Consider the following 12,121-nt stretch of genomic DNA (forward strand, 5'->3'; position numbering starts at 1 on the left):
GTAATGCTCTAACTGACCGCATGACAAACCTCACCTCACTCCATGAAACATCATTTCTTGTCACAACGAGCCCCGGGGGGGGGGGGACTCCCATATGGAGTGGACGGGGATGCTCGTCGGAAATTTTGAATTTAACCCCTAAAAGAGACCAATCTGGGCGTGGCCGAAGCTTATGCAGACCCCTAAAAGAGACCAGTTTATAAAACAGACAAATAAAAAGTACAGTGACATTTAATGATGGCGAATTTGTTTATATGAATTGAGTAAATATAAAGAATCAAAATTCTTTCTGTTTTGTTATTTCTTCGTGTGCAACCCTTAACGAGACCTTGACGGCTAAAAATAATGACATTTTGCCCAGAACACCCTAAGCGAGACGAAAATCCGAAATTTACACCCCTAAGCGAGACGACGAGCATCCCCGTCCATTCCATATGGGAGTCCCCCCCCCCCCGGGCAACGAGCCCTGGAGAGTATTTCAAGAACGAAAAAACTGCAAGCAACAAAATGTACCCGCCGTTTAATGACTCGGTGTCAGTTCAGACGGCCGAAAAACGTTCCACAGAAGTCACACATTACTGCGTTGCGTGTACCTAAAGCACTGGAAAAAATAAGTCAAATGAGTGGGCGTCATGATTCAGGAAAAGCCCGTAAAAGTATCTGTTCTCACGTTGGTACAAGGCATGAGGCGCGTGCAGACGCTAGCTAGTGGGCACGTGCACGTGCGAGTGTCGGGACGCGCGCAGAAGTGAGCAGTTCGGATTCCCCCGCAAGAGTTACCCAACAGTGACAAAATCATTAACAACATAGAAACACACAACTTGGAACTAATTCTTGACGCCGGACTAGTAGCTATTCTTATGCTGTTTCGCATGAGACGGCGACAGACTCAGTTGTTCTCAGGGTAAATTCAAAGGTCTAGCTGAAAGCACGCTTTTTTATGTCCATAACCTTGGCCGGTTAAGGTCGAAGAATTCCGAATCACTAATCTTCTTTCCTTTAATTAATCTGCTCATGTCGAGTAAACACTTGAAAACTTGAGTAATCATGGATTGATGTGGAATATCAGCTATACCCTTTTTTCATACAAGAATATATTTTATAAGAATATCCAGGCTGAAATTTGCGAAATTTTAAGAATATATTAAGACTAAACCCGAGGCTGAGATTTTCCAAAGTATGAATATAATTTTGTTGTGTTGAAAAGTTGTAACTACAATACAATTATATGTTTAAAACTAAACCGTATGAAATTCTTCTTTTCTCTAAAAGGTAAACTAGCTAAGAAACAACAAAAATAGCACTAGCTGTATGTTCGATGCTAACAACATTTCCGCAAGAAGTTATGCATCAGTCAATTCCAGCAGTGCCCATCCCAAAATATAGCTCACTTTGTCGCTTTTATTTATATGCTTACAAGTAATGAAGAAATATCTAAAATTGAGAAAACGTACTTTAAAAACATCTGCAAGTTTCTCTAGTCCCTGACGGACAAGCCATTGTTCGACAAACGCCTCGTCTTTCACGATGAACTCATCCATGGCACTTTCCAAAACACTTGTGTCGAATGCCCGGGGGGTCGCCCCGGGGTACGCAAATGCCCAGCCCCCGGGCCGCGATAAAATTGCGGATGCCCCACCCCCGGGACTGACAACGTGAGCAAATGCCCCGCGTTCCAAAACGCCATTCAGACACCAAACACTTGTAATTGATATTCCAATATATTTTAAAACGGAAATATCATACGCTATAATTTAAGAATATCTACAAGAACATTTTCAGCCTAAAATTGGTAGAAAAACAAGAATATTCAGCCTTGGCCGAAAAAGCAGTATTTTTATAAAAAAAGAGTGTAAACTAAACATACCCGTGACTGACCCAGGGACTGAGGGATAGGGCTCAAATCAGGTGACCGAAATACCACATAAGTGATAAATTTACTTTTTGTCGTGTACTCAGCAGATCAAAGGATAAAAAAATGAGTACACGTGGGCGTCGTGATCCGAGGTCCCTGGTGTCACGTTGAAGCGAGAGACAGGTTGCGTTAGATGCTAGTGGGCAGGTGCGAGTTATCGGGAAGCGAGTACACTGTAGTAGGAGTTAATTAGTGGAGAGGCAATCGACGTCGTTCTAATCGTAAGGCTGGTTGGCCAGTATACCTTTTCAGCTTTTTAGCGTCAGTTAGTTCCTGTGCAGTTTCTCAGTAGACTGCGACAGTTCTTAGTGGAAATTCGCTTTGCTACGCCCAGTGCGCCTTTTGCTAATGATAGGCCCAGTTAATAGCACGGCGTAAATTTTTCTGTTATACACAGTCTTATCCAGTCAAGGTCGGGGACCCAACTCACTAAACGCTGTATTCACTTATAAACTTGACTGATCATCAAACTGACGTACTTGTAACTGAGCAGGGAGAGAGCCGTCAGGTGACATAAATACACAGAAGTGACAAATTTACTGCGTGACATGCACTCAGATCAAAGGACAACAAATGAGTTAGAGTCATGAGTTGGTAATGGCCTTCAAGTGTCACGTTGGTACAAGCTAGACAGAATGCGTAAGGACGCTACAGGGCACGTGCGATTGTCAGGGAGCGAGTAGTAGGAGCGATCGTTTGGGATTCCCAGCAAGAATTACATAAGAGAGGCAATCAACATTGTACTGATTCTTAAGGCTGGTTCACCAGTGTGCTTTTTTTTTTAGCTGAAACTGTAGCTATTCCTATGCTCTTTCTCAGGAGACTGCGACAGGGACAAACGTTTTTAGTGTAAAACTCGCTACGCTACGCTACGAGCATTGCGCCTCTTGCAAATACAGTTGAGTTTTGTTCTGTAGTTATCATGGCCACTAAGGTGGAGCCTGAACCGGATTGGCAATTTTTGACGATTTGAAATCACTTTGCAAACTCCACCAGGAAGAATTGAAGTTCCCTTAGTAGGGTCTTAATAATTATTTGTGCATGAAGTGCTCGGAAGTTACACGTGAGTACGTAGATCTAAGGTTTATCCATATTCCTTGAGTAGTGCTTATGGACAAGTTGTTTTTGCTCTGACATTAATATCTTCACGCTCCACATTTTAGTGTGTCGTATTGCCGGATATGTTTACGTGTGCACGTATTGCAGTACTTGAGTAAGATGTGTAAACAACCTTCACACCAAGATGTCTCATGATAGACTATAAATTAGCCCACGCTCTTCTTCACTGAAACCCAAACTTTGAACTGTGTGTCGGACGCTTATGATCCGGAGAACTAATAAAACAACAAAACACCTGTTAAACAAATCTCCCAGAATAAAAATATTGTGAATGATAATCAATAAAATATTTTCGCTCGCAAGCGATTGGACTTAACACGTTACGTTACTGAATATGCCCCAGCTAAAACTGGGAAATATCTTTGTGATGATATCCCCAAATTTTCAGAAAATCCCGCGTGCTACGAAAATATTTGAAGGATAATAAACACAACAGCCTCTATTTGACTTAAAAAATATGCCCGGATATTTGTCCTTGGACATTACCTGTTCCTCGAATCTCACATTATCCGAGATGTTACAAGTATCTGAGCATATTTTCGAGCCAAATTGCGCTCTTCTCGCGCGTAATTTGAGGAACAGAGTTAAGATTTCTAAATACTCCGTAGTAATTTGTCATATGTTTTTCAAAACAGTGATAAAAACAATCTGCCATCTAGATTAATGAAACTGAACACTTTTATAATGAGTCATATCTTGATGAACAAAACAGTCCAACGAGTTGGTGCATTTTACATAACTGATTTATCTAGTGCTCGTTCGTATTGCGTGGCATTGTACACGCTGTAGAGATATTAACCGGGTTCAATGTACGGATCAAGAGAAAGGTAGTAAATCTTTCATCGGGGTATCTTAAGCATTTCTTTGGCTAAGTGTGAATTTTCTGTATCATTACGGTTTAAAAAAGACGTAAAATACCATATGTCTGCCAAAAAAAGGAAGGATCAACCTTCATTTTGAATTAGTGAACAGTCTGAGTTGAGATCTAAGAGTCCAGACCTGCTTGTTAAATCTCGAGGTATCTTTCGCGTTAGTGACTCTTCGACTTCGCGGCCCAGGATTATGCTTGCCTGTTTCAGTGGCTTCTACAGCTAATCAATTAACTAATTGCATGTGCACTCATTCCATAAAATGGTTTGATTCCCACGTGAAGCTCAGTTGTCTTAAGCGCGTGTCGGTCATTTTTTATGAAAATTCTCGTGACATGACATGAGGCTCCGTGCTCCATAAATATTGACCAATGCAAAGCATTGGGTATTGTTTATATTAGAGTTAAATACTGAGTAATAACAATTTCTCCAGTAAGTGTTTGCGTAAAATTTGGGTAAACATTGCTTTTACAAGAGCGGAGCCTTGTGTTTGAAGACATATTGAAGCTTCGATTCTTTTTTTTCTAGTCAGTTCCCGTGGATAACAAAGCATTCTCGGACAGCTAACATACATCAGGTAAGTAACGTCTTAAATTTTATTTCAATTCAGCCCTTGTTTTACTTTCTTGTCAATTGAACGAAGATTTACCATGTTCGGCATTCCCACAAAGTTGTTTTTGTACTCCTATCGCTGCACCAGGCGCGAAGATCGTCTTTAATACATTACGATCATTGAAAGACCCATAAGCTATTCAACCTTTAAGGTTGAACTTCATTATTGATAGGTTTTGCTTCTCTGTTTTCTCGTTCGACTACTAGCTCCCAAAACTTGAGCACTTCAGAAAGAGGTTAATCCATGAGTGATTATCCGAAAATTGAAATTCTATATCGTTATTTCTCTGTATTTATTTTAAATCTAATAAATCCTCTATTTCTTTATCCTTCTGTATAATTTGAAATAGTCAAGGTGGATGCGCAAAGCTCACCAGAAAATTATCCAGAATTTTCCATTGTAAAACCACGGACAGTTTCTTTTTATATATTCCATGGAGCTTCAAAGAGATAACAACAGAATTTTGTGCCTCTGAGGACATAGCATTCAGTTATAAGGGGTGGACCATTTGATTTTTGAGGGAGGGGAGGGTGATTATGAAAAAGATATATCCTGAGAACATACTTGTACCACATGCACACGACCACTACCGAAAAAAACATATTCACGCACGTGAGCCAAAAAAAGAAACATTACACGGAGAAAAAAATATCATGCACATACACGTCTCAAAAAGAAAATTTCTTACTGCATGAAAACGTTAAAAAAATTCGTGCCTATAACCAATCACCCACACACACCCTCTCAAAAGTCAAATTGGCCACGACTAATAATTACTACATAAACTGTCAATTGTTACAGTCTCTTCGATCTCAGCGAACCTAAATTTTGTGAAAGATGTTTGCCCAAACATGCTGATTATGTAATAGTAGCAGTAGTATATCACCCGGGGGGGAGGTTACTCCCACCAAATTTTTCTGGGAGTACCCCCCCCCCCCCCGGTATATCATAACCTTGGACAACATATAGCTCGATTACAGCTGAGGAGATAAGCTGAGATTCAATATCCCATCATTTCTTGCGTTGAGATTTCATTATATTTCATTCACATTCTCTGTGAAATTCATAGAACTGGTGAATTAACCGCCGCATTGGAAATGATGTTTCGGTCAAGCACTCTAGCCCTTCATCAAACAAAAACAACAAGCAACAGTTGCCTGGTACTGTTTCCTAGCTTTCAATCACAAGGACCTTTGGCATTAATGAATCAGTATAGTATTTATATTCACACTTATCAACTCCAAGCTTAGTTAATCAAACTCGGCGTCAAACGGTGGATCTACAATGTGAAACAAAAGTCTTCATTCCTACAGCTCTTACAAGCTTTTCGATAAAATCGTTCAGTTTCGTTTTCGATTTCTAATTGTCAAAAAAATGATAGAAAACCCGTATCCAGTTGCGATATGTCTGCCGCTGTCATAATACCAGACAAGCATGTTAATTATCAGTCGTCGGATCCTGTTAATAACCAGATACGTTGGATGTCGTCCAAGAAAATTGACGATACAACACTCACAGGAGCGGAGCGTGCATTTTCTATGGAGTACGCCCCGACCGAAGGTTGATGATCCAGCGCCGAGAACGCGCGAAGCTAGGGGAGGATAGGGGCATCCGCCCCCCTCCCACCTAAAGAAAGTTTTATTCTCAGGCGCTCGGAAATGCCATTTTCCGCGTATCTAGCTTCATTGAATTAGAGGGTGTCTTCAGTGCATCGGTGTAGATTCTTGTTTTAATTGGATCTTGAAGAAATAAACCTTTTTAGCTTGGCCGGTTTGTTTTCCCATCTCAGACCGCGTGATATTTTTTAGAGAATTATTCTTTTATTCATCTAAAAATTATTCATTCATATATACGAGACTATTTAATGATTTGATAAAACGAATTCTCAAGAGTGTCATCACATGGTCTGAAATGGAGCATTAACAAACCGCCAATGCTAAAAGGGTCTATTGGTACTTTTGTTTTCACCTTGAATGAACAATTCTGTTAACGAACTGCCTGTATATTGAAGTACGATAAGAAGAAACAAAGCTCCATGTGTACGTGTTCCGCTTGACCATCGGCCTCCCCGCGCATGCTCGCAGGTTACTCTAGATTTCTGATTAGACGAACCCGTTTGCTCGCGTTACATCAGATGACTCGGAGCAAGTTGTGCAGAAAGTACAGGCATGAACGGGTCAACTAAAAGATCAAATAATTTGCCCCAAGGCACTGCATATTGATAATTTAATAACTGGATCGTCGCTAAAAGCGAATAGCTTGTCTGAATGGTTTATTAGTTATCCAAAGTTAACAGCGCGCGTTGTTTTGTTTTTTCCGAGCCAGTACGATTGCGCTAATTAGTGCCGCCCATTCTAAGCCGCCATTCTAGTCGTATATGGTAAATGCGTACCCTGTGTTGCTTTATAATATACTGCACTATAAATAGATAATTAACTATTGAAAGCAATAATCATGGTATCAAAATTCTTGCAATTCAATCCAATCAAAATGTTATCCATGAAGTCAATCCTTTCTTTCAACTGCTTGCCCGTTACCTGAGTACATTCGCTTCCTCTTCTAGCCCTGTGTTTGCCAGTGAAATATTAAGCGACCAGCCTGCCTTACGCCGCTAAACGTGCATCCAAGTCCTTAAGCTGTCAAGCAAAACCTTACAAATTAACAAAATGTTGGATAAGCTGAAGAGCAAGCTCGTGAAGGACGAAGAAAGACCGGACGATGATGCCACGACAGTTCGCGTGGAAAAAGAATGCCCCGATGGCGGGTACGGTTGGATAATTTGCGTGGCCGCTTCAGTCATTCAGTTCATCATCTTGGGCATCCATAACAACTGTTCAATCTTGTACACCTACTTAATGAAAGATCTGAACACTGGACCGTCAGAAACAGGTAACATATAATACGCCATCTTTTTATTAAAGCTGCAAGTTTCTTAGATTCATCCTTTTAGTACTTGATGTAAATTCGACGGAAATTCTTTCTGGTTACAGGCAAGTTCAAAACCATTTTAGTTCATGCGCGGCTTGTTTTGATTTTGTTTCTTCCAGAACGTTTTTGTCTTTTATTTTCCTTTTAGTTTGTTCATACACCATTAAGCTGGCCACAATTGTTGATTTTGTTAGAAAGGCTAATGAAACTTGATCATCTATCTCACGAAAGATGGTGTTAAAAAGGCGTTTGTTTCGATACCCTTTATCGACAAAAAAAGCCATTTGTCTGTGTTATTTGACCGGTTTAAATTTAGTTTGGTTTTACATGTCTCTGGTGGTTCAGTGTTATCAGTTAAACTTTGGGAAGTTCTCTAGTTCAGTCACGCGTGTTTTTTTGTTTGTTTTGTTGTTGTTGTTTTTACTGCATGTCTTTAACGTTGCTATGTTGCTTTTATTCGGGCAGACTGGAAAAACTGCAATATATCTATTAAACAATATATATATATTAAACCCTTTCGTAGCTAGTTGACAGAATGAAATGAGATTTGAAACAAGACTGGATCTGTAAGTATTGTTACTAACACTTAACTTGTTTCGTTTTAGCATGGGTTGGTTCCATAGCATTTGGCGTGATGTTCCTCTGCGGTCCATTTACCGGCGGTTTATGTGAAAAATACGGTTTTCGCGTGGTGACAGCAGCCGGTGGTCTCATTTCAGTGGTCGGTCTCTTGCTGACGTCATTCACCGACAATCTCTACGTCATATACGTAACATACAGTATCGTTTGGGGGTTTGGATCTAGTCTTAACTTTGCTCCAGCCACGATGGTATTAGGTAAGTTAAGACTGAAAAGCTTAACAGCAAAGTAGCAGAGGCTATGAACCATAAATTCTATTATTTTCTACAAATTCTGGGGCAGAAAATCTGGGTTGTTTCTCCAGGAGCTACGTACCTCATGGTTTCCACAATTTAAATCTTAATTTTTGTAAGTTCGTCGTTTGTAATCCGTGATAATCTTTTCCATCCTTAGCCACTCTCGATCCCATATGGTTTGTTATTATCTCTTTGGTGTTTTTCTATCTTAGTAAACTACTATTTTAAGGTTTTCTGCAACTTAAAGGTAATTTTGAACGCGGCCAAAAATATCTCAAAACAGCGCTATGACTAATTAAGTCCTTTCAGCAAACCTATTTCACAAGAGAAGACTGGAGCACTCTGTTATCGTACATCAGTGAAAGCTGCTTTATGTCCCAACAGCCGCAGTTTCACAGTTTTTAGTAGAGGCACGGTTGTATTTCATCTAAGTTTCTTCTCGACCTGTTTATACCTCATTGTGATTTCCAATTCTTCTGCAGGTCAGTATTTCAGAAAGCGCCTTACTTTAGCTAACAGTATAGCTGTCGCTGGGGGTGGCATCGGTACGTTAGCACTGGGCCCCTTTTATCAATTCATCCTGTCCAATCTTGGCTGGAGAGTCATGCTACGAATCCTCAGTGGTCTTGCATTTGTCGTGCTTCTTAGCGCACTCTTGTACCGTCCCCTTCCTGACAAGTATAAAAAACACGCTAAAAAGGAACCAAAGAACGAATCGAAATTCTTCGCCGACTTGTCCGTGTGGAAGATGAAACCATTTGTGGTCTGGGTTGTTGCTACGTCGCTGATGTTTATTGGATATTTTGTACCTTTTACTCACCTGGTAAGTAAACATAGTTTGTTGTAGACCGAATACACAAACAAACTGACATCTGATCTCTACCATCCTTAGCTATCCTTTAAGCAATTTCTCACTTTCGTCTCTCGGGTTTTTTCCTACTTAAGCAAACAGTTGGGTTTCGATTTCCTCAGTTTGACAGATTGGCGGGTGATGACTTCATCATAGTAAGGCTAATTTAAACAGGGGCGTAGGCAGGATTTTTCAAAAGGGGGTGTCACACTGTGTCAAAGTGAGGGTACTCACCAGATCGTCATGGCGTTTTCACCACCTGTCTTACGTTGTTTGCTTAAAAAAAGGCTTACAAAAGGGGGATTACGGGCACCCCAGGACCCCCCTAGCTACCCCCTTGTTAAAGAGAGCATCCTTACTGCGGATTCAGTACTAAATGGTCTATCCACAGTCGTCAGCTCTTTTTTTAAGTAATAGCCGGCGAAGAGAATGAGTGAGGGCGCAAGCGCGACCTCGGAGCGGACGAAGAAAAACCCGCGCGCGGTTTTTATTTTGTTCTCGCCTCGAACAGATTAGAATTTAAAATAAGCGCATGTACAAAGCAATACGCTGCGAAGAACAAACCGCAGATATATAATTTCAGCTAACAATTTAACTAAGCAAAGAAACAATTTTGCAAAACAAAAAATTGAAACTCAACGATCGATTGAAGCATAACATCAGTGTACTCCGTCATCTTTCTTTCAGTATAACAACGCAATAAATCTTGGCGTGCCTGGATACCAGTCCTCTCTCCTACTCGGCTATCTATCTATTGCTTCCACTGTATCTCGGGTTGTGTTTGGTCTTATCCTTGATCATCCAAGGATTAATCGCTTCTACTTTTTACAGGTATGTGACTTCACTAATGACAATACATTAGAGACAGTCCAACAACAAAACCTGTGTTAGCATTGCATTCAAAAAGTGCGTCATTTTGTGTTAATGAAAGATAATAATAATAACAATAACAATGACAATGACAATGACAATGATAATAATGATAATAATGATAATAATGATAATAATGATAATAATGATAATAATGATAATAATAATAATAATAATAATAATAATAATTTCACAGAAATCTTGAGCTCATAATCGAATTGTTAATTAATTAAGAAATAACTACGGCCAAACGAAAAACAATTTAACATGTTCCAGCTTCAATAATCTTGATTCAAAGCTTCGTGTTTTCTACTGGGTTCTTTTGCCTCAATTAGTTCTTTTGACGATGAGGGCTAGCAAAAATGGTTTGCACGTCAAATTAAAAGCTGAAGGCGGCACTTGACGACCTTGTATAAATGTTTATCTCAGTGTTGCGTCCACATTGGAAAAATAACTTGACAACCTGCAAGGAGAACATTTTAATGCTGGACGCTAAACTTCTTATTGGTTCTTGTATTTTAGACCTCTTTCTTAATGATGGCAGTGACCTGCACGTTATGTCCAGTCGCACAGAACTACACTGGTCTTGTTGTGTATGCCGTTTTCTTTGGATTGTTCGACGGCTGTTTTGTGTTGCTGCTTGCTATCACTACAAGTGATATTGTTGGACCTGAAAAGCTTCCGGCTGCTTTAGGAGGCTTATATGGAGTGCTGGCTTTCCCGATGACGTTTGGGCCACCGTTGGCAGGTATGTGTACGGTAACCTTTTTTGTTTTAATGTCAGCAGTTCATGTTGTGGACTTGATATCACGTGCAGTGGCACAGTCCTTCCACGGGCAGGGGGAAGGACGTTTGATGTGACATCAGTTTTTCGGAGTTAAGATAACTCGCCAAACGACCCCATTTAACTTTTAGATTGCTACCTGTGATAATTTGGCCCGGTGATAAGATAACTCTCTTTAATTTGTGATCAGCCCCTAAACACAGTGATATTTAAATGTCTGCCGTCTTCAACTGCGGAACCCATATCCTGTTGTTCGGGCAGACTAACATCTTGTTTAGGAGAGAATGAATGCCGATCGCTCTCAAAGTCGGGTCGAAACTATTTTCTTTCATGTAAACCCCTTGTGACCGTACATCAGTTAATTAAAACAAACTGAAATTGGGGGAACGAAGGTACCCCAAGGAACTAAGAGAAGTTACTAATTTGTTGGGCCTCTTCTAAGAGCTGAAGTCGGTAGTAAATGGTTGTCTGTATCGCATTCCACACGGTCGACAAATACACGAAACCTTTTTCGAGGAAGTTGTTTAATAATCTTGTGTTTCGTTCTTTCAGGTTTTATTTTCCAACTGTCGGGTTCATATGAGAACGCATTCTTTGTGGCAGGCGGAGCCATTGCCATGGGAACGTGTACTCTGTCACTGATTCCATTCTTCATGACGAACAGTAAAGTGGAAACTAAAGAAATCCGTGAAGTTCTCTGCCAGAAAGATGACAATAAACAAGAGTTCGAGGACACCCCATATTGGGCCGAGGGAGGACAGAGAAACTCTCTTTACGACACAAGTAACTTTGCTCTGAGGCGTTCGATATCCTGTCTGGCTCTTAGCAGACTTGGAGACATGTGTAGTACACAATGTATACTAGAAATGATCGAACAGGAGACCATTGTTTGATTACAAATAACTACTAATTCGCTTGATCCTAGTGTGACGCTTGGTCAGCGGTCTTGGAATGACCTTGAAGCGTGCGCAGCAAAAGTAAACGCTTGTATTTTCATGACAAGCACCTCATAAAATGTTTCCACACAGAAACGTTCTCCTCTCATTTCGTAGCCTCGAATTACACACGAATATTCATAAATGTATTTTGCAAAGCTTACTGATCGACTGCGTGAAAGAACAGCAAGTTTCCTTTATTAAGTTTTCTTTCACAAGTTTCAGCACTAAAAAAACTTCTCTGACTATTTTAACTCTGAAGCTGCAATACTCTATACATAGCGGAATATCCAGAAAACATCGATAACATTTTATACCCAGTTCACAGCACACCAAGATGTTAAACATGTTTAAAAGTGGTTT

General features: G+C 40.2%; 1 protein-coding gene across 1 annotated transcript in view; it reads left to right on the plus strand.

Moving 5' to 3' along the window:
• Window positions 1-4,031: 4,031 nt before the first annotated feature.
• Window positions 4,032-12,121, plus strand: part of LOC145490274 (monocarboxylate transporter 10-like) — a 9,416-nt gene continuing 1,326 nt past the window's right edge. Inside the window, exons 1-7 of the mRNA XM_081469401.1 lie at window positions 4,032-4,480; window positions 7,080-7,405; window positions 8,050-8,280; window positions 8,802-9,142; window positions 9,857-10,000; window positions 10,562-10,787; window positions 11,376-12,121. The exon at window positions 11,376-12,121 is cut by the window's right edge and continues 1,326 nt beyond it. Of these exons, the coding sequence (XP_081325527.1) occupies window positions 7,183-7,405; window positions 8,050-8,280; window positions 8,802-9,142; window positions 9,857-10,000; window positions 10,562-10,787; window positions 11,376-11,716 (1,506 nt within the window). The 5' untranslated portion in view covers window positions 4,032-4,480; window positions 7,080-7,182 and the 3' untranslated portion in view covers window positions 11,717-12,121. The remainder of the gene's footprint in view (window positions 4,481-7,079; window positions 7,406-8,049; window positions 8,281-8,801; window positions 9,143-9,856; window positions 10,001-10,561; window positions 10,788-11,375) is intronic.

Source organism: Orbicella franksi, chromosome 6 (genome assembly GCF_964199315.1).
Source record: "Orbicella franksi chromosome 6, jaOrbFran1.1, whole genome shotgun sequence".
NCBI classification, from domain to species: domain Eukaryota; kingdom Metazoa; phylum Cnidaria; class Anthozoa; order Scleractinia; family Merulinidae; genus Orbicella; species Orbicella franksi.